Source organism: Triturus cristatus, chromosome 2_1 (assembly GCF_964204655.1).
Source record: "Triturus cristatus chromosome 2_1, aTriCri1.1, whole genome shotgun sequence".
Taxonomy (NCBI): domain Eukaryota; kingdom Metazoa; phylum Chordata; class Amphibia; order Caudata; family Salamandridae; genus Triturus; species Triturus cristatus.
Window position 1 is genome coordinate 1,128,906,248 of NC_140581.1, and position 22,739 is coordinate 1,128,928,986.

Sequence of the window (22,739 nt, forward strand, 5' to 3'; positions counted from 1 at the left end):
GCGAAATTTTTAAAGTGGTCCTGGCTTATTCGCTGCAAGAGATTGTCAGTAGCTGTTTAATTCTTTTTTTAGATAATTTATTATGGGAAATTTACGCCCTTTTTACATTTCTTATGACTTTGATACTGGCTTCTTGTAACTGTGATTTTTATGTGTCTACTGTATTTTTTATGTGCTTACAAGATATCTTGCATATCGAATAAAAGCTTATGACTGACTGACTGATGTATTTTCACTATAGCACTTAGTTATGAACTTGTAATTTAGCCACATAAAACAATGCCCAGCTCCTTGCAATAGACTTGTACATCACTTAGTTTCCATGGCAGCCATTACATTAAATCATGGCTTCCGTCTACTCACATAGTCACCGGCAAAGCCATTCAGCTGATGCGCATTGTTGGAAATTTGTTGAAGGATATCTCTGGCATGAAGACAAAGTGTCTTTACCCTCCATGTGAAACACTGGCAAAGGAATGGCACTTAACGGGCCTTTTAGGCCACTTTACTAGTGCTTTCCTTTATAAAAAAAGGGTTTTCTGACCAATAATGGACCAATATGCTCTCTCGTCTTTTATCCACTACATTTACCAGCATTTGCCAATCAATGTGAATCGAAGCATCGGCTTATAGAGCTCTCTTCTGCCATATAAGGAAGCATGAACATTGCATGTGTGGACCCATATGCCCTCCCCTTCATTAACCTATTTTCTCCCTCCATACATTAGTACCACTTTCTCTTCCTGCACAATTGACCCATCGCCAACCCTAGAAGCAGTATGTGCTGCCTGTTGCTTCCTTTCTTTTATCGGGATAGAGGCCAATAGGCTGTCTAGGGACAGTGAGGATGAGGAAACAATTCTGAGCATCTAAGAGAAAGTCTGAAGGTAAGCAGTAGCAAATCAGCAATGCAGTCGCCCCAAGCAAGGAAAATAGAGCCCAAGCCCTCTGTTGGGTAGTAAATAACACCATACACATGGCACAAACAGCCCTGTACACTTGTGGATCTTGTTACTCACCCATATCTGGTATCCTATATCCTCCCCCATCTAGTATACTAATAAGTATTAAGTCCCCATTGGGTACCTAAGTAGGCCCATCCTGCATCCATTACCTGATGAGCTCCCGCACCACACACAATGCCCTTGTAGGGACAACCACCCACAGGATACCCAGCGGGTCATATCCCCTCAAGTCTTCTCGTTGGCTCCCAGTCAGTTCTCCACCCATCCATCTAGTACCACTCTGGTTTGCATTACTAATTACCATCCCATTTACAGGTAGCCCGCTCCATTTGGTTCACTGGCAGGCATCTATCACTCTCCCTGGTTGCCCTCTTCAAGTCCCTAGGTATCACCTTGCACTCTCTGGTAGCATAATTGCCCCTCCTCTCTCTTTAGCCAATGAGTAGACCAGCTTCTGTCCCATAGTAGTCCTTCATCACATTTCTTACTTCTGCTCCTCTGTTCATTTGTGGTCTGGCCTGCAGGGAAACAAAGTCTTATCCCTACAGGTCCGTGCCACCTAAACGTTGAGATGGTTGGGATAGAGCAATGGGGATGCTGTGCAGCATCGCTACAAACAATTGGCAAAGCCAATAGGTCTCAAAGACAAGACCTACTGACTTTGCTAATTCCTATTGGAATATTAGAATGTCGATCGCTCCATTGAAGACAATAGAGTGCTCTGGGCTTCTAATGGCCGGTGAAAGCCCGGAGAGCAACATTCCTATGTTTTTTTATTTCATGGCTGTTGCTGTGAACAAAGGCCTCTCTGACCCTGAGTGGATTTAAAGCCCCTCGGGCTCCAAGAGACCTTTGTTTTTACTAATTAGAACATTCTGCGCTCCAGGGGCAGAATGTTCTAATAACCTTAGACAGGCTATATCGACCATTAAAGGCCCGCTCCCTTGTTAAAGACCATCTCCTTTGGCTCAGGCCTTCAACACTGGAGCTGTCTTTTAATGCCTGGGCTCTAAGGCTATATTAGTGTATACAAATGTTAAATACAGCAGCATATGCTTCTCATTCTTGAACAACACGGCCTGCGGTTGAAGGCACTAGGTCATGTTTTGAACATCTGAACGATACACATGATCAACATCAAAGAACAACAAAAAATACCAGTATCATAGCTCTTTTTCATAAGAGCCACACTGTATAACTCCTTCTCCAGTTTTGAAACATAATAGGTAATGGAGTAATAATAAAAAGCAATTCTAACATGAATTAGTTCATTTAGTCCAAAACCACAGGAGACTAATTTGATAGTAGAGGAGTGGGAGTGAGTATATAAATACCTCTGTCCCTGCGCCTCAGACCGAACCGGCCCTAAGTAGCTTGAAAATCAGAGTCGCGCAGGGTAATGAGTTTATAATTGATTTCTACACAACCACGGAATGCGCACCATGAGTAGTAGTCGCAGATTTAATAGAGGGTATATTATGTTTTTACAATTACCTTTCACTTTATTGTACATAGTTATAATAGAAGCGAAAAGAAGTGCTGCATCTGCTGAAATGAGCAGCCAATTCCCTTGTGGTCCAGACCCCTGTGCTCAGTGTTTCAGTGCAGGCTTATTAAAGTGCAGAGAATTGCTGGACCATGTGCGTCCCATTGGACTCAGAGCGCAGGCCTCCATGGCGCCCCTGAACTGTCACTATGTTTAGCTAATGATCAGTCAGGCCCAGACCGCCCGTTGATCCCGCCGGGCATTTCCCCGGTGGGCTAAGGCCATTGAGGACCGGTTTTTAAGGCATGGAGCCTCTGCTGGCACCTCTGTCACTTTCTCCAGCTTCCCCAGGTAATTACAGCAGGCACGAGGTAGGCTTCATCAGAGAGAGAGAGGAAAGAGGGGGATGAGGGGCATGAGAGCAAGGAGGAAGGGAGCGGGGCTAGTTAGAACATTTTTACCAGGGCTGGTTTTGTTTCCATGCACGGCCCTGTTGTCAGTGGATCCAACCGAATGCAATACATGCGATGTAAGAGCTACAGTGCTTTACAACAGCCTTTGGGCTCATTTTCTGGAAATGTATGACTACCTTTTGCTTACTTCAATAAACCTTACCCAAGAGAGCTATTTATTGGTAATGCCTTTTTATTGTTACCTTTACAATGCCATTTTATTGCTGTGTGCCCTTTTGCTGTCCTGTTTCTAGTCTTTGTTTTATGTCCAGTCTGTACTTGTACTGGAACAACAATTTAGCTCATTTGCAGTAGATATTTTATGATTCATATCAAATTTAGTAACATAAGAAATTTCTTTTTTAGGACTGTTTACACACTGGTGTCCCGATTCACGAAGAACCTCTGCAGAGGTGGTGGAGGCTCCGCAGTCACAGCAGACTCTCCACAATGCGAAACTGCTGTGCGGGGATTCCGCCATGACGGCGGAGACTCCACCACAACTGTGGAGCCTCCGCCACGGCTGGCGAAGGCTCTTTGTGAATCGGGTCCTGGACCGATTTCTCTTTTTTCTCGATTTCATTGTTCATGTTTGCATTTTGCTTAATCAAGATAAAATAACATGATACTACCCAAAAGTTCTAGACATTGATGTCATTTAGGGGCCACCAGGTGTTGCAGTTGCGACTCCTGGCTTGTACCTTGTGACCCTCTGGCACTGCCTTTGCAACTCCTGGCCTCAGAAGTGGCAAAAGCAATGCCAGGGGCAGTGTGTACATATCGATGTTAGTTGGGGCTCCGCTCGCTTTGTTTTCTATCAATTTTTTATTACACTAATAGTGAATAATATTACATTATGCACTGTTAGTATAATAAAACATGGAGTACAATTAGTTGGAAGGGACATACCTTTGCAGCTGAGGTAAAAAATGCTTTAAAAAGTGTGGTATGTGTATGCTTGCAGGTGACAGTATGTTTATGTGAGAGTTTTTATGTGTGAATGTGTGTGCTTGTGTAAGTCAGTGTGTGAGTGAAAGTGAAGGTCAAAGAACGTGTGATGTCAGTCAGTCAGTAAAAAACTTTATTCACTACTCTTCAGTAACATAAAAGTACTTCAATGCATAAAATCACATAACAGAATAAACCATCACAGTAAAGAAACGTGCAGAATAAAAACCTTAAAACACTCAAAACAGCATTTCATTTAGATAGGATCCAGCGTCACACTTTTCCTAATTTTTTTAATCCGCCATATATGAGAGGCCATAGCACAACAGACCAAAAGATTATTCAATTGTTGCAGGAATAATAGAGCTGGTCTTCATTGTCTAAAATAAAACAATTTAAATAGGGGGAGGACACATTTTCTTCTTGGCAAATCATAAAAAGAACATAAAAATACAACATGCAGGTTCATTTGGGAGGAAACACCATCACAGTGGCACAGAGAGAGACCTGAGAAAGAATGGCAATTTGTGAGATAACTCACTATCAAAGGCAAAAGATTAACTCTGAATATGGTCAAAATAAAATTTTGCTGATGTTCTGAACAAGGGTCAGGTAGGAATGCAAACCCTCTTGGAAAGACATCGCAGTATAAGCAGCAAAAGATGTCTTTGTAGTCTCAATGTCCCATCTTTTCCTCTGTGCCTTTACATTGACCAGATATTTCAGCTTGCCCTTCTCAAGAATTCTACAGGAAACAGGTTTATTAAAGAGATCTGGGTGGCCAATCTCTTCAAAACATGTTTTTACGTATCGCAACCACGGAATTTCTAAAGCACGATCTAAGGTCAAACAATCCCGGAGTATCCCTTTATTCAGACCTGCTTCCTCTCGTGATCATGTAGAATGCCAAAGTAAAAGTGAGGTTATCTTGATCTTATCTGTGTATATTGGATCCCCTGTTCAGAATGACAAACAACATTAGAGCAGCTTGGGAGAGCTGCTAAAAGGTTTTTCATAGATGCATTTTCCACCCTTTGAATGTTCTGCGCATTGGAAATGCCCCTTACCCCTGCACCATAGGATGCCACTGCCACACATCTACTCTCATAATTAGTCAAGAGTTCCCTCACTGGCTTCACACCCAGTTTTTTCAAAAAGGAGTAAACATCATTAATGGATTTCTCCAGCTATGCGCACCTACTTGATACCATGGGAAACCAAGAGCAGTTACTGTCAAACATGACCACCACATAGGAGAAGGAAGGAGCTTCACTCAGTGTTGACCCTTCAGCAAAAAAAGACAGGTTTTGTACTAGGTCTTACCCCACAAGTCATGACAAAAGTCTTGACGCCATTGACTCTTAAGTTCAACCCCAGCATAAAGGAGATGTAATCATCAATAAGACCTTGCAGACCTCTCCCTGTTCCAGCAATCAACACTGCATCGTCTGAGTACAGTAGAACAGGGAGGGGACTCAAACCAATATAGGCCGTATCTCTCACCCGTGTCCTTAGGGCTAACTCCACCAGTTAATTTACAGGGAAAACACGAAGGGGGCTAGAATGCACCCATGCCTAACCCCCTTCTTGATCTTAAAGCTACCCGTACATTCACCACCACTGCCAAAACATAGGAAGGTGTTAGCGTCACTATACAATTGCCTAATAAAAGTAATCACACCAACCTCCACCCCTAAATCCTCCATAATTAGCCACAATTTCGAGTGCTAAATGCAGTTGAATGCTGCTGATAGGTCCATAAATGATAAAAAGATTGCACCTTTTTAGCCACTGTGTACTCCCCAATTATTATACTCAAATTCAAGCATTGATGGAGCGTGCTCGGCCCCTTTTTGAACCTATATTGCATATCTACCAATATATCGTTGGCAGTTGCCCAATTCTCCAGCCTATGCAATAGTATATGCCCCATAACCTTTACAGTAGTATCTAAAAGAGAAATGGGGCGGTAATTTTGTGGTAGCGGTTTATCATCTTTTTTATAGATTGGTAAGATAATGAAAGATTACCTTGAAATAGGGAGGGCAGTCTGCCCAATTGCATTAAAAACATTGGTGAGTAACGGGGCCCATAGTTCTTGTTGATCACAAAACAAATCCTGAGGCATCCCATCTGGTCCTGGTGCCTTCCATTACTGCTTTCGGCCAAAGCCCTTTTCACATCACTCTTAAGGAATGACAATAGATTGCTCTGTGAATTATTGGCCCTGGGAAAAGGAAGTACGCCAGGGGTAATCGGAGAGTTAGACTGTACACTAGAGTTATTCTGATCTACATATATAGTAGAGAAGTAGTCAATTCATTCCTCTTCTGCTATATGTATATCCATTGAGGGATTGTTGGAATCCCTAACATATTAATGGTTGATCACTCTTCAAAAGGACCTGCTGTCTTTAAGGACACTAGCCTGTACCAATGCCTCCCAGGCAGCATCTTTTGTCACTTTCTTTCCATGTGCTATAGCCTGCTTAAAGTATGCATGTGCCTGTCTTATTAGTACCATGTCTCCAGGCCTCTGCTGAAGGATTTTGTGCAACTAGGTTCTACCTTTGGTGCAATCTGCTTCAAACCACCACTAGGTTCATGAGTACTAGGGCTCAGAGCCTGTTTTACATTTGAGGCTACAACCGTCAAAGCTGTGATAATTTGCGTAGCTCCCACCTCAGTGTTTAAGCATACATTGATCTCATCCAGGGCGTTCTTCAGAATGACAGGAAGGAAAGATGTGTAGTCGACTTTGTCCCATTTAATCGAATAGCCATTTTTGGTTGCCACAATTGGTTTAAAGTCTATTTTATGAGAGTTTTTCGACTTCCTTGCAAAGCATATCCTCACCGTCAAGAGGGCGTGGTTACTACATACAGATACATTGGACTCAAAACCGTTCGTGACAGTATCTAACTTTTCAGACCCGATGATATCAATGGTGGAGAGATAATCATTTCTAGCAGACGTGGGCGTTAAGCTCCCATCTTCATCCCTCTGTGTGTTCAACATCTTGAGGCTATACTTCATCATTAGATTGTTCAGGGTTATACCGTAACCATCTTGTTTAAAATGGGCATGTGCTTCCCAGATGCATCTACTATCCCACAGTTTGGTTTGATAAGGAAAGGGCAACAGCACACATTTAAATCTCCTACCCAAAAGATCCTCAGGGGGTTGTGATGCAAGGACAATTCAGACTGAATGGTTAAGTCAACGTCTGCAACAAACTGGGTTCTCTAATTATCAAAACAATTATTGTTAAAGTTAATTATGGGTAGGTCCCATGTTTCCCTCACAAACCAAAATGTGAAAAAGATGATTTATTGATACATTTCTGTACGTTCCAGGGATGTGAATTTAGGACATATGTTACTAAATCCCTCTTTGATCTCAATGATTTCAATAGTATAAAGTGCATTGTACCCTCAAAGTTGGTTTCACTCATTCCAATTTTGCTTCGCTAATCCAATCTATAAGACCTATCTGGTAGTTGGGTATTGTCACCAAATATACATAGATATCATGTAGCGAACGTCCTAAAATATATTTAATAATAAATATAAATTCAAGTGCTTAAAAGGGCAACCCTACATAAATATAAGATACATTATGCCATCAGTCTTAAAGTCTGACATCACCCTTTTCTCCTCCCCTATCCCACTCTGTCAAGGCCTTCCTATTAATCCACGAGGACCAATAAAACAATGCCGTACTATAACAGATAAAAGGATTAGATAGTTGTTTAATACAGTAGAGTGCAGGACGGCATTGTTTAAAATGGAATTTTCGCAAAAGGGGCGAATATACCTCTTTAATAGTATATGCAGATCAGACTGTACAGACCTTTTATTACAGGGACATGCTGGAAGGTCTTTTAATGAAAAAGTATTCTTTGGGAAACCCATCATTAATGGGATAAAATTCATACAAAATCTAACTAAGATAAAGCGGTGTTGGAGGTTTGTCACATTAATCAAATATGACCTATCCACCGGGCTATAAAGGGGGCATGTTAACTATAGCTTTATTGAGTTTTTAGTGCAACTAACTTTGATCACTTGTCCAAAAATGTTCTCTTAATTCTATCTTTGGACATAGTTCTGCAGCTGGATGAGTTAACAAGTAAGTCCCCCTGCCCCAGACTTCCCACCACTGTTTTCACATATTGCAGCCAGGCGACCTTATGTGCATTGTCTAGGGCCAAACAGTCCTTGATGAGATTTTGGGTCACACTGACCGTATCTCTGTTCCAGATCGAATGCCATTACATAATTGGGGAGAGTCTCACTACGTATGAAATATATGTGGCCTCTAACTCAGTATGGCAGATGCCTTTCACACAATTACTTGGAAGTGCTAACAGTCTTATATAGAAACTGTTGTCTATTCTTTGGAGTTAATCAATTGCCACCATGCCCTAGCATCATAAGATGCTGCAGTGACGGTTTTTGTGGCATCCACCTTTTTTATCACATTGATCCTCTTAGCACCCAACTTCTTAGTAAAGGAAGAAATGGCCCTCACACTTTTTTCCATGGCTAGGGTCCTATTACCCACCATGTTGGACCAAGAACTTTTTCTATCAAATACAACCCCCAATTAGTTTGTCAACCACTGTCAATCTACGCTGCTCTATATAAAACATTGGAAGCTTTTTAGGGCGATTACCTGTCACCAGCACAAAAGATTTAGCTTCGTTCACACAAAGATCCAGATTGGACATAAATTTTGAATACGCCACTACCAGCTTCTCTAGGCCCAACAATGTTCTTGAGATCAACACAGCATCAACTGCATAGAGCAGTTTTGGAAGGGGTGCTGCATTGAAGGTGGGTAGATCTTTTATTGTTCCCATCACAGCTTCCTGCACACCATTAGTGTATAGTGAAAAGGAAAGAGGGGCAAGGACGCCACCCTGCCTTACCCCCGTTTTACTTTAAACGGGAGCATACATTTTGCTGATGAAAACAATTATCGGAGGGTCAATGCCTAGTTCCTCCATAATGGCCCAGAGTTTGGTGTGGGAAACGCAATCAAATGCGGCCAACAGATCCATAAAGGCCATATACATTTTATCGGATCTTACCGCTGTATATTTTGCTACATTTAAACTTAAATTGAGACATTAATAAACTGTCTCCTTGCCATCTTGGAAACCATATTGCACTGGTAGTAAAATATTCTTCTCTGTGGCCCACACCTCCAATCTGTTCAGCAGGAGTCGTCCCATCAGTTTTGCTGTACTGTCTGAAAGGGAGATGGGTCTATAAGATGTCATCAAAGATGTAGGGGGCAGCCGGGTAGGTCTGGCTGACCCCACAATTAGTACGTCCTACCCCATGACCTACTCCAATAGGAACAGTCCAGCCCGAACTGCCAGGCCTGGTCCTCTCTGAACTGGAACAGAAATAACCCAAGACTGGTTTTGCCCATATTGGCGCTCATAAGTCTTGTGCAGCTTGGTTCTAGTGGAATTGTGAGCAAGAGACCCACACCTGGAATACTCTTGGCCAATTAGGGTGTAACATAGAACATATGCTTGCAATATGTCTTACCATTGACAATTGCTTGTGGTAGCGTTACAATCCATTGCTCTTCCAAGTACTTTCCGCCCTCAGTTTGGACCCAGTTATATTCAAATCGGTCTTGACCCTGCTCCAGTAGTAACCGTCCTGTTGAAGTACATAAAAGGCCGAAACCGGAAGATGTGAGCAAGAGCCAGAATAAGCAGAACAGTATTAGTAGCATAAAGCTGAAGGGGCAGAAAATCTGGCTAATATGAATGGTAAGGAAAAAGGTATTTTGGAACCAGTGCTAGGGATGTAGTTAGACTAGTGTTAAAGACAGAGAGATGAAAGAGGTGAGGGAGCAATTAGAGAGCCATGTGGATTCCTTCTTTATAACTCCCAAAGGGTAGAGTGCTGGGACAGAGCCCTATTGCTATTGTGAAATTGTCTGGAACCATAACCACTACTAGTTTCAGTACAGCCCTATATGTTTATGTGTGCAGATTTTAATTAATTGTGCTCTTCAAAGTGAAAAGACAAAGACCTGCCATAAGAAACTTGTCATTGCTTGTGCTTTTCTTCCTCTTTATATGCTGTTCTCTCTCATCTTTTTGGTTCTCTCGCTCCCTCAGTGATTCACTCGCCCCCCTCATTGCTTTTTTCTGCTGTGCTTCTTCCCTTCACAGTTCTGCGTTGCTCTTGCCCATTTTGCTGTTCTCCACATTGCTGTCTCTCTGTTTGCTTCCCCCCTCCGCCCTACTTTTTGCTTCCTGTCGACCCGCACTCTCTGTGTTGCATCCGCCCTCCCGGGTTTCTTCAGCCCCCACTGGCCTGCCCATGATGCATCTGCATCCCTACCCCCAGCTGCCAGTCATATTACACTGCAGAAGTCCATCTGCTGTGATAAGTGGAGGTGGCCTGCAACAATTGGCCTTTGGTCAGGCCGGGCACAAAGCTGTGTGCAACAGGAGTCAGCTAAAGGCAGTGAAATCCCGCGCCCAACCCACAGAGAATAGTCATATCCTGCTGCGCTGGGGCTTGCGCTGTGTGCAGCAAGAGTTGGAAGGAGGACTGGACTTTGGTTAGGGCTATACTAACATCTCACCAGATGCTGCCAAACTCCATGTGTGTCGTTTGGCCCAGTGCAGGCATAATGCAATGAACACTCTTTTTTAATTTCAAAAGTGGTCAAAAAGTGACATATACCTTTTTAGCTCCCAAAGGAATATTTGCTTTCCTCTACAGAAAACACCTAGCTTCGAATGAGTGTAGAACTTTACTCAAGAAAGCTCCTGTGATTTGATGTAAATCTATTTCAGTAGTTTGAAAGATTAGCCCTACAAAAATGTGTTGAGTGGGCCCGCACAGGTTAAAAAGTGAGAGAGATCTGGACCATTAATCTGAAAACTCTTCGCAAACCGTTGACGATTATTAGCAGACCCAAATTGGAACAAGCATTTGCAATGCAATAGGTTACGAAACTCATGTAAATGTGACACCTATTGCATAACAAATGCAAGCTTGTAAAAATGCCCATGCGGTGCTTTAACTTTAATATCGGCTGCGCCCCATTCTTTAGACAAGCCATGTCTAAAGCAATGGCCGTGGCCGACATTAAAGTGAAAGAGCGGTATGGGCGCTTTTACAAAAAAAAGCATTTGTTTTACAAGTTGACAAACAAATGCTTTTTTTTGTAAAAGCGCCCCATGCTACACTTTCACTTTAATGGCGGCCACGCCCCTTTCCTTAGACTCAGCTCGTTTAAGCCTACTGAGCAACAACACATGTAAAAGGGGGTGTCCTGATGGGAGGTTACAAATGAAGACAAGGCGGTACTAAGGAGGGACTAATGCCTATTTAAAAATCAGAAGCGAGCATTTATGAAGGACAATGAGACAAGCCAATGACAAATATGGCCAGAGTGGGCGGGGCCTCAAGTGCATACTCCATGCCTTGCAGAGCAGAGCATGCCCTGCCCAGGCTCGACCTAAAAAGAAAGCATTGGATATTTTATTACCCCATCACCAGTTTTGGTTGTCTGGACTTAAAACAGAGACAAAAGACCCAGAGGCTCTGATTGGCTGGCAGTGAGAGAAACATTTAAACAGAACATTCTGAAACACATTTCAAATGTAAAACAAATCTGATTGCCTGACATTAATCAAAAAAGCTTAGAAAGTTGTAGAAAGGGGCAAGGGCATGTGAAGAGTGAGCTTCCTTTGTATTAAACAAAAACTAAAAAGAAACGCACCTACTTTTAGAAAAATAGTTATCTTGTGTTCAAAACGCTGGAGTTAGTCTAGGAAGTAACAATCATTGGCAAACCCAATAGGTTTCTCTTTGGGTCTTATTAGCTTTTGCCACTGGCCATTACCTGTGGCCACCCCCTACTATGCATGTCCAAAGGTTGTCAACACTGGGTGCTGCCCGCCCATGGTTGGTTGGGTGTAGGGAACTGTTACATGTGGTATATGATAAAAAAACTACATTTATTGAAAAAGCAAAGAGTACATTGAAATTACAGCTAGCATTATTTATTTTATTTTATTTTCTCATGTGTAAGAAACTTCCATAAAAAGGAAGAAAATGAAACATGTAAAAGCACAGGTCTTATTTATTTATTTTGAGGAAAAAAATCAAAAGTCATAAATACAATAAAACATACCTTAAAATAGAGTGCATCTTTCCACCAATCCTTGTCAATGTCAAATAAAATCATGATGACACAAAGGAATGTATTTATTTCATCCATTATACTGAAATACTAACATACTTTAAGAAATCTACATCTTCTTTGCCAGGCATAAAATAAATATCTTGATACAAAAAAGACAACCCACTCAGTATTTTCACTTAGAATACGAGTGGCATCTCTAAAATGCACAGCAGACGGCAAATAGGAATTGTCCAGATCTTCCTCAAGTTTGATTAAAGGGGCAAAAGAACAAAAAATGCTCTTCAGACTCAGAACTTATACAGGGCAAGTGTGTGAAATTGCACACTCTCCTCATCTGCTACTAAACGTGTTCACAGGTAAAATCCCATATCTGAATATTAGATCCAGAAATGGTTCAAATTCCAGGGCGCTCTTAAATCAAGAAATCCTCCACTCACTGCACCAGATTCTGCCTCAAACAGCCATTCTACATGCATCCAGTATCTTTATTTTAAATAGACCAACATCTCCTTGGTAATTCTCTCTGCATTGTCACAGACTTCATGTAAACCCATTTTATACGTCCAGGTCTTGATGTGTTTGAACTATATTATCGAACCATACTTATATAAGGTTTTTAATTCTGCAAATGCTTACTTAATAGGGATCCGAGATTTGCTAGTCCAGAGTCTTACCCAATAAGTCAGTGGTTTGAAGGTTGCGACATGTGCTATGTTATTTAGACCTAGATCTCGGTGCATAGGTGTAGTTGGGGCACTTTGGGGCAGCATGAGTATCGATCGTATAAATGTATTCTCTGTTTTCACCAAATTCTTTGTTTGGCCCATGCCCAAGATCTCCACACCATAGAGTGCTACGCCTAGCCCTCTTGCGTGGCAGATCTCAAGTGCAGGTGTTTTCGGTCAGAAATTAGATGTACTTAATTTCTTCAAGACTGCTGAACCTGCATACTTTATAGTCATCTTGCTCTTCAATATTTGGGGAGCCCATGACAATATGTCAGCAAACCTCACTCCCAGATAATCAAAATCCTTGATTTGCTCCAAGCTAGTAGATACCAATTTCACTTTCCCTCTAAAAGACCTGTGCGGATGAAAGACCATTTATTTGGTTTTAGTGACATCGTTTTCCAAGCCATACTGTGTGCAGGAAACTGAGACCCGATGGAGTAGGTTCTGCAAACCCATAGGGGTGTAGGAAATTAATAGCGTATCATCTGCGAACAATAGGGCAGGGATTCTTTGTTCTGCCAGTTTTGGAGGGTCGCCCTTACAGTCATAGAGTGGGTCAATGACCCCATTGATGTAGAGTGTAAACAGGGTTGGGGCTGATACACAGCCATGGCAAACTCCCCTTTTGAAATGAATATGCCCTCCCTTCCCCATCTCACTTTCACATAGTTATTGCTGTACAAGCGCATTATTATATGAAGCAGATTTGTTGGCATCTCCATATCTTTGCGTACAGCCCATAATTTCACTCAGGGAATCATATCAAAGACTTCTCTCCGGTCAATGAATAAAACATAGATGACCTTTGTTTAACATTACTGTTTTTATTCGTATGTGACCTTAAGCCTGCCTGGAGGTGCAACAACACCTGATTCTCTTCCTCCCAGGTTTGAGTTCTTGCCAACATCTACCTACTGCATTTTCTTTTTGTATTATCTATCAAGCTAATTAGTCTATAATTAGCTGGGTTGTCTTTATCTCCTTTTCTAAGGATTGGAATAGTTTCTGCCCCTCTCCATGGTTTTATTTATCAATCTCATGCTGGCTACGTACATCTCCGCAGTAAGCCAGTTAAAAGAGCATGCATCCTTTGTATCCTAAAACACACCCTCCCCATGCGAGTGCTGCTCCATAGCACGTCCCAGTGCACAAAGGGATAGCTTTAGTTGGGGGGAACAAAACCTTGGAAAGTCACTGAAAAAACACTCAGTGAAGCTCTGTTGCAAATTAAAACTGAATAATCACAGAAATTTGATTAGTACCACAATCCATGTTGCACAGCGGACATGCAATCCATAACTTGCAGTGCTTTTGAAATCATAATATTTACCCCACGGAGTTACGGGACCTAAAAGGACAATTAAATTAATATCAAAATGTACTCAAAAATAAAGAAAAAATTGCATTGATAGTGGTCTCTTTTCTGATGTGTAGGGTAAAATATGTAATTTGATCTGTAAGATTATTTATTATTGCATTTTTCACATCAAGAGTCAAATCAAGAGCATTGCATTTTATAGTTTGTCTGTTGTGCAACTTGTGGATTGCAGTCCTAACCATAAATTGGAATTATCAGAGGCTTTTCAGTTTTCATTTGCTACCTTGACTCCACATTAACTGTGTTTTTTCCAGTAAGTATACATATATGCTGTCTGATTTTTAAAGCTGGATTTTTTTCTACTTGCATATGCATTTGTACACATAATTCGTTATCCTCACAACATAAACAAATTGTTTACCTTTTGACAAATACACAGTTTATTTTTTGTAAGCTGTCATGCTCTGGACTATAAGTCTAAAGTAAGACAACCCATTGGTTTGTTTCTTCAAATTTTAAAATATATAGGGTTTTTTAACCAAAAAGGGAACCACAAGATTGTAGCCAGAGAGAAGTGGGATCTCAGCAGACATCAAACAGATTCCCGATTAGATGCTACTAAATTTTTGAACATTTACCTATGTATTTATCCATATTGTAGTAACCTCCGTCTACTTTTAACACTATATGCGGACAAATATAATGTAACAATATCCTCATGAGAATGTAAGCATTATAGTACAAACAGTGCATATATAAAGTTATGGTTTGTCATCAAGTTTTCCACTTTCCATGCTGTCGCTTTTTAGAAGTATTGACCTGGAAGGCTTGCATGACAGTATTTGGAGGTGTGGAAAAGAAGTCCACTTTTCTGTGTTTTTCTTTTCTTAAAAATACAGGAAAACATTGTTCTTGATCTTTAGTAATCTGTAAAAATCAATAAAAACTGAAAATTGTGAAACGTATTTATTATAAAAGTGTCAGATACATAAAATAGTATGTAGCAACTGGTGTGGTAGATTACAACCTGCCTTGTTCTTTTACCACACTTAGCAGAATGGTTGCCAGCCAAAATGCCCAATGTGGTACATTTAAGAAAATGGTTCTTACCCAGCAAAGATAGTTTATTCCATGGAGGATATTCTCCATGGAATAACATGGATGAATCTAGTGCAGAAAGCCAAAATGTTTAAAAGCAGTGGTAGATCTTCTGTTCGTGGCATGCCAGCTCTACCCAAAGTATTTTCAGATCTAAGCTGTCAGGTCTAGTTCCTTGAAGAATTTGAACTAGTCCATACTAAAGCGTGCGTGGCTACTGGGATTTATTTGAAAATAAACAATAGTTAAACATTGAAAGAAAATATCACCCCAAAATTCAGAAATGTTACCCCATTTTTTAAACTTAATGTAAAATATGTTGTCATCTTTATTCCCAAATAAATGCCTGACCTAAAATAAAGTGAACAATGTTTGGGTTATTTTTCTTTTTCCATGTGCAACCCTAGACACAGTTCTACAGATCCCCATCCAACGTCAGTGCTCCTTTCCGTTGCCCTACCCCTCTATGTATACTATTTTTATTTTTAGATGATTATTTATTAAATAAATGTACACACACAGAGATATGCGTGTATTATTTTCAAAAAGTAGGTTACTAAACATACTTAATCATAGTTTTTATCAATAGCTACAGACATGGGGCCTCAAAGTGATGTCATATGCTGACGACACGCAGCTTTTACTTTACTTCCTACAATTTAACAGAGACATCGCGCATTCATTAAATGGATGCTTAGGTGCCTTGGCTAACTCGATGAATGCCAGTTGTCTGAAACTTAATTCTGACAAGACAGAGGTTCTGCTTTTTGGAACCAAGGATTATATCGATCCCGCAGTGGGGGGCCTGTGGAACTTGGTCAGCCCCCCATATTGACCTCCACACAGAGAAATCTAGAGGTCCATTTGACCCTTACTTTTCCTCTACAAATGTCCTCGTTCTTATCAACTTGCTTTTTCCTGCTCAAATCCCAGAAAAAGATACTTCCTTTGGCACCAGATGCTACGTGATGGTCCATCCAGCATGCCTTAAAAAACCCCAGACCTGACTATGCCAACACCCTTTAATCTGGCCCCTGGCTTTTATGATGCGCAGATTACAGATAGTCCAGAACTCGACAACTAGGCTGACAATGAAAATTCCAGCTACACATTCCATTTCACTATACTTGAAGGATCCACATTGGCTATCTATAACTAAACTGACACATATCTAGGCTTTGGTTATTATCCACAGAGTCTTCTATCAGACAGGCTTTGTGTACCTTTGAGAGAGGATATTGCAATACGCTCACAACTGAACTCTGCATTCAGCCTAGCTGCTCTTACTGTGTTCCAAATGTCTGCTAAGTCAGAAGAGGCTACTGTTCCTTTTCTGTGCTAGCAGCCAGACTTTGGAACTCTCTTCCACTTTCACTTAGGAAAATCCCTACAGAAGGCCTTTTTTAAACAAATGCTGAAAACCCATCTCTTTAGTACTTACTATGGCATTCTCATCATAGTGCCGAGACGCCTCTTCGGACACAGCTGTAGCGCTTTAAAATGTATTTCATTCATTTAATTATTATGAGAAAAAATTCCATTCGGGTTCTTGCCAAGAGACATTTTCTGCTGAAACAGACACCTCCGGCTATCTTGAATTACTATTTTGTCATGAGTTGCGCAACAAAATTTTGCGCAAAATTAGTAATTTTGCAAAATGTAATAAAAACTCTCTGTATGTCAAGATCAGGGCCCGGGGCACAAATATTCTGTGCGCCATAGCAAAGAGCTGCTGACTTAATGTCATGCAAACAGCAGCTCGTCCATCCCACTTTGGGGTAGATTTACTAAAATCTCATGCAACGCAGCGTAGCAGGCAAAAAAGCTGCACTACTCTGTGTGAGAACAGGAGAGGAGTATAGCGCCATATTTGCAGAAATATCGCAGTCTCCTCACCTCTCCCTAGTGTCGGCGCTGAAATTATCTGCTGTGTGCCACGCACAAAACTGTGCACCATAGTGCAAGCGTGTATGAGTGAGTCTAGCATAGGTTTTGCACTGGACAGATAGCCTTCCAGTACAAAATAGTATGCTCAGACTAACTCTAAACCTTTTCCCACTAGTGCAGCACACATACAAAGTCAGAAAAGGAAGGAGAAATGAAAGCATTTCTCCTTCATAGCATCTATTTGAAATTGGTGCTATTTTCTCACTCTAAATGTTGTCTACTTTTTAAGTAAATAGGGTCAGAAGCCATGGGTAGTTGCATGAGAACGCCCGGGCACCACCCATGGTACGCCCCCTTGGTGCTAAGTGATGCAAAGCAGCGCATAGTGCTGCTTTGTTCTACTTTCGATTGTTTTCCAGCGCTAATTAGTAAAAATAGATTTTGCATCGTTTAGCGTCACTTTTGTGATACAAACATGGCGTTGAATCTTAGTAAATAGACCCCTAAGTCTCAATCGGGTCCTGTTAAAGACTTTGTAATCAGCCCTTAATGAACCTCAGCAAAATTGTTAGCACGTCATCTACCCCCTGTCCTCCTCCCATCTTCCTCACACCTCCTGGTGTCACACCGCAACAACCCCACTGCCACAACAAACACCAAATTTTCCTTCCGCTCAGAGCGCTGGCCACTCAATCCGATTTAGGGCCGGCCCTAGTCAAGATCATCGTTATTTTGCTTTTCAGAAACAGATTCCTGCCTTGAGGGGTAGCTTCTAAAAAACAATATAAAATGTCATTCAGGCCAGAAAGCATGGTGACTCTTGCTGCAATGAATAAAATGTGATGACAGTGACACTCATGACATCGATCACCAATAGTCAGACAGGTAACTCTCTGCTGGAGGGCAGAGACCAAAGCCGCTACCGACTTGATGGTCTGGCAGGCCACCCTCCAGAGTCCATATGGAAACGCCCTAATTATATACAACATATCACTGTTTTTGAATCCCAAAAAGAGATAGAAAACAAACCCAAGGACTGCATATAGAAAATACAAAATGCCTGCATAATAATACCAAAGAGAAAATTATGTCCTAAATATTTTGTCTTCTTTTGCATAGGGTTCTTGGGTAAATATATAAGTTTGCTTTTTAGGTAGGACATGCTCATATTTTATGAGATCTGTTCATGGAGGTGGAAGATGTGTGTAAAATGTTACTAGTGCATAATAACAAGCGCCCTTTAGAAATATCAGTGATGTATACTCTGAAATATGCTTTATTTACCGGGGATAAACTCAAACTTTAAAGGTACAATGTTCAGCATTCTATAATATGTGATTCTATTTTCCTACAAATTAACAACTTAACCTGTGCGTTCTTTGTTTTTGTTGTTTCATTGCTTTAGCCAGCCAAGCCCGGGATCTTTTATCAAAGATGCTAGTGATTGATCCAGCAAAGCGGATATCCGTGGATGAAGCCTTGCAGCACCCGTACATTAATGTCTGGTATGACCCAGCAGAAGTGGAAGCGGTAAGCCAGCGGCTTTACACTTGTTTATGACCCTATGAAATGCAATAGCAAAATGAATGAATGTTAAGGCCTTATATGGGGGTACTCCGTCATAAATAGAATGGATCCTTATTAGAAGGTCACTATATTCCATGGCACTTGTAATAAAGTCAACGGATATCTTTCGCATTTGTGACAGAGTACCCATTTGCCAATTTATATATCAGACTCTTAATCTATTCTGAACTCTAAATAAAGACCTTAATCTACTCTTTGAAGTAATATATTTAGGGCTAATGGAAGTATGTGGCAATTTTGGACCAAATAAGAAAGCAGTGTTGACTACATTTTGCTCCGTATTGTGGAACATTCTGTGGCAGCACTACTGTGCTATTTTGTTATTTTTTACAGTCATCGATAGTAGTTGGGACTGGTCTCACCTCATTGGCACCAGTTTAACAACCAAATAAAGCAATCATAACTGAAAGGTGACCTGTTAACTTTGTTGCAATCGAGACCTCATGAGGCTCTCTTTTCCCAGTACTTTTGAACCATATGAGCTAGAAATATTTTTTGGGTTGAAATCTACAAATTATGAAGCAAATATTAAACTAGTGCTCTCAATCCATATTCATGCAGAAAACCCCATGGCAGAATAAAATTAGGTGTAGCACCAATCAGTAATCCTGCAGCAAAAAACAAGTACGGTGAAAATCTGCTGTCAATTATGTTCCAGCGGAAGTGTTAAAGCTTTGATGGAAGAAGAGTCCAAGAGCCCTGGGTCAGAGACAAAACAATCTAAGGCATCAAACCAGGACGAATAATACAGCTGATGCAGGGTACCATGGGTTGTGGGAAACCATCTAAAAAGCTAGAGTGAAAAAGATGGATTTTGAAGATTTTTTTTTAAATTAGAAGTTGCAACTTTCTAGTCTCAAATGATGAGGCAGGAAGTTCCTGAGGGAGGAGTTCTGGTTTGGAACAATCAAGTGTCAGACCTCCAATCTCTCAGGATGTTCTTTCCTTTACTAGGAGCCAGAGGATGGAGCTAAGAGCAAGAGAGATGTGGTCCTGACAATTCAGACCAAATAGCAGACAAGCTCCATAATTTTGTACACTAGAGTTCCAAGAGGGAAGTGAGGTGGGCGCTGGTGAAAAGGATGTTGCAGTAGTCATGTCATGCCATACCAACGGGTGTTGAAGAATCCCATTTAGCAATGCAACAGAGACAGGGCCTCTTTCAAATGCTGTAGATGGCAGAATGCCAAAATGTGGATATTGTACTGATCTGCTGGATGAAGGAAAGAATACCATTGAAAATCATTCCAGGTTATAAACCTTATCCTCAGGGGTTGGGGGTTTTCCAGGTTTATGGGCACAGATAGAGGGAAGGGTTTCACTTGGATCTTCATTGCAGTATTGTCATGTTAAGGCAAAGCCAATGCTGTTGCAACCAAACATAGAATAGAGGAGAAAATGTTATACATTGGGCAGTTTGCCACGGTCGTCTTGCAGCTTCAGCCAGAAATGTGTTAACAGCATATAAATGATATTCAATTTTGTGGACCAGACAGCCTACTGGTCAACATCGGGCTGTCAGTGGTCTCAAAACAGACAAGAGACCAAGTAGGATCACTGAGCCAGACTGTCCTTCTTCAGGGCTTAATAGGATAGTTTATGTGCTCCTTCAATCTCTGAAGCCTTACGAGAGTTGTAGAGAAGACCATTGGTCTCTAACTGGGCAGATATTTGACAAGCTATGTCAAAGTGCATCAGGTACATTAGATATTGGTCCCTTTTTAGATTGTTTCAAGTGCCTCAGGTACATTAGGTATTGGTCTCTTTTTACTGTGAACAAGCTAACAGTATAGTTCAATGTTTACTTTTAAACAACTAGCTTTTCATACCAACTTACACAATATAAACATGTAATAGAAAAATACAGAGGGTAACATGAAATACGGTCTTATATTGTCATCAGTTATATATTTGATCTGTCTCTATATTATCTACTGGCGGTCGCCAGTAGATAGTTATAGTTAGGACCGTGTTTCCATAGGAAATCTGAAAATTCTATTTTGAATAACTTTGGCGCCAGTTGACGGATCCTCGCGAAATTTTCAAAACTAATGGGGCGCTCCGCTCATCTCCTACCCTGGAAGTCTCGGGGTGATTCGTCAAGCGGGGGCTGAGAAAAAAGGGGGGTCCCAAAACACGTTTTCCCAATGCATTTTCCTATAGGACCTTTAGTCGAAGGTAGAGCCCGAACGGCTGAACAGAATTACTTGAAATTTGGCAAAGAGGTAGTCCTCAGGTCAGGGATGTGCCTTTTGCATATATGGTGTCAATCTGTTCAGTAGTTCCTGAGAAAATTGCAGTTAAAAGTACATAAATATCTATATGCGCGCACCGTGCCGTGCACGAGCGTAATTCTGATTGGTGGTTACATGTCAGTCAACATTTGAATCGGTCGAAATCAGGAAGTGTTGTCCACCATTTTGTGTGTGACATTGAAAAAGAAAGGTGGAGAACGTGAAAAGGGGGCAGGGTACAGAATTCCTGACCCCCTAGCTTTTGTCAGGGGGTCCATGAAGGACCATGAAGGGTGAAAAAAACATTTTTTTTTAAAAACAATCGCGGGGTACGCGCACGGTACGCGCACCGTGCGCGCACCGTCGCGAGGTGCGCGCACGGTGGAAAAAATAAATAAAAAAAATAGAATTAAAAATCAAATTTAAGTGTTTAGATGTTAGGTGGCTATAAAAAGAGCCGTTGTGTTAATTGAGAAACAGAGGAACAAAAAAATGACAAAAATTATAGGGTGCCGCATGTGTGCTGCTGTATCTTGCTCCCTATTAGAGGAATGCTGGTGTCCCCATAAGAGAGAAGAGCATTGCACCGTATATGCACCCTCTTAAACAGAGGGTGTATATCCAGAGGAACAGAAGAAGGTGAAGCTGCCGCCGCAGATAAAAGGCTCGGCTGAGCTGCTGCGGATGTGCTCGGCTGAGCTGCTGGAGGGTTTTCTCTAGCAGCTCGAGCATAAGCCACAGGATGTACATCTCTAACGTGCCTGATCATAGTGAAGATACTAAAAGAGAATTTCTTTTTAGGATCTCCTCTTGATAAGACACCACCACAAATAGTGCAGGTGACTTTTGGAGCATTCACCTTCTCCTGCCCCTCTGGAAAAGTGAAAAATTGCCATATAAAAGAGTTTTTCTGTTTCCTCAGTCTCTGTGGCACAAGGGTCTCCTGCTCACTCCCAGAAGATGACTGCTGCTCTGCCATTCTCAAGTACTGGAGTACTGGAAAAGCTGCTCAGCTCCTTCTCCCAGGGAATCAGAAGTAATAATGAGGGGACTGGGTGTGGTGTTGGAAGTTTCTGGAACTGAAACTACTATAAACCAATGAAAAGTGTTGTTTCTTAATCACATGACCTGAAACTACTATAAACCAATGAAAAGTGTTGTTTCTAAATCACATGATTTGCCGTGCGCGCACGGAGCACGTGCGTACGGAGCACACGCGCATGCGCGTACGGAGCATGCGCGTACGGAGCACACGCGTACGGAGCACGCGTGCATGCGCGTACGGAGCACGCACGTACGGAGCACGCACGACGTACGCATGCGAACGTGGAGCACGTACGCATGCGCACACGGAGCACGTACGCATGCGTGCACGGTCAAATACACTTAAAAAAATAATAATAATTAAAAGTGTTTATAAGTTTATAGAAGATATTAACTATGCTGTTCAACTCTATCCAAATTAAAGAAAAAAAAAAAACTGAGCCATTCCATAGTACAGGATAAAGTTAATCTATAACTATATATATAGGTAGCTTATTGTAAAATAAATATTTAAAAAATATAATAATACATTCATAAATTAGCATTTAAAAAACCTTGCAAATTCACTTAAAAACCATAGGTTTCACACACGTTATAGTTAAGAATTAGCATTTAAAAAACCTTGCAAATTCACTGAAAAAACCATAGGTTTCACACATGTTATAGTTAGCTGGACATTTCACTCGTAAAAAAACAATGAAATTCCCCCGTTATAGTTAGTTCAGCTAACTATAACTCGCGGGCCCGCAATCCACTGCTGATGACGTCACATATTACATCACTCATGACATGGTCAG

General features: G+C 41.2%; 1 protein-coding gene across 5 annotated transcripts in view; it reads left to right on the top strand.

Annotated features, from left to right (window-relative positions):
* The window catches only part of MAPK10 (mitogen-activated protein kinase 10), a 948,252-nt gene that overhangs the window by 834,573 nt on the left and 90,940 nt on the right, over positions 1-22,739 (top strand). For all 5 annotated transcript variants that reach the window (XM_085636553.1, XM_085636554.1, XM_085636551.1 and 2 more), the window contains one exon: positions 18,483-18,607. In XM_085636553.1, coding sequence (XP_085492679.1) covers positions 18,483-18,607 — 125 coding nt within the window. The remainder of the gene's footprint in view (positions 1-18,482; positions 18,608-22,739) is intronic.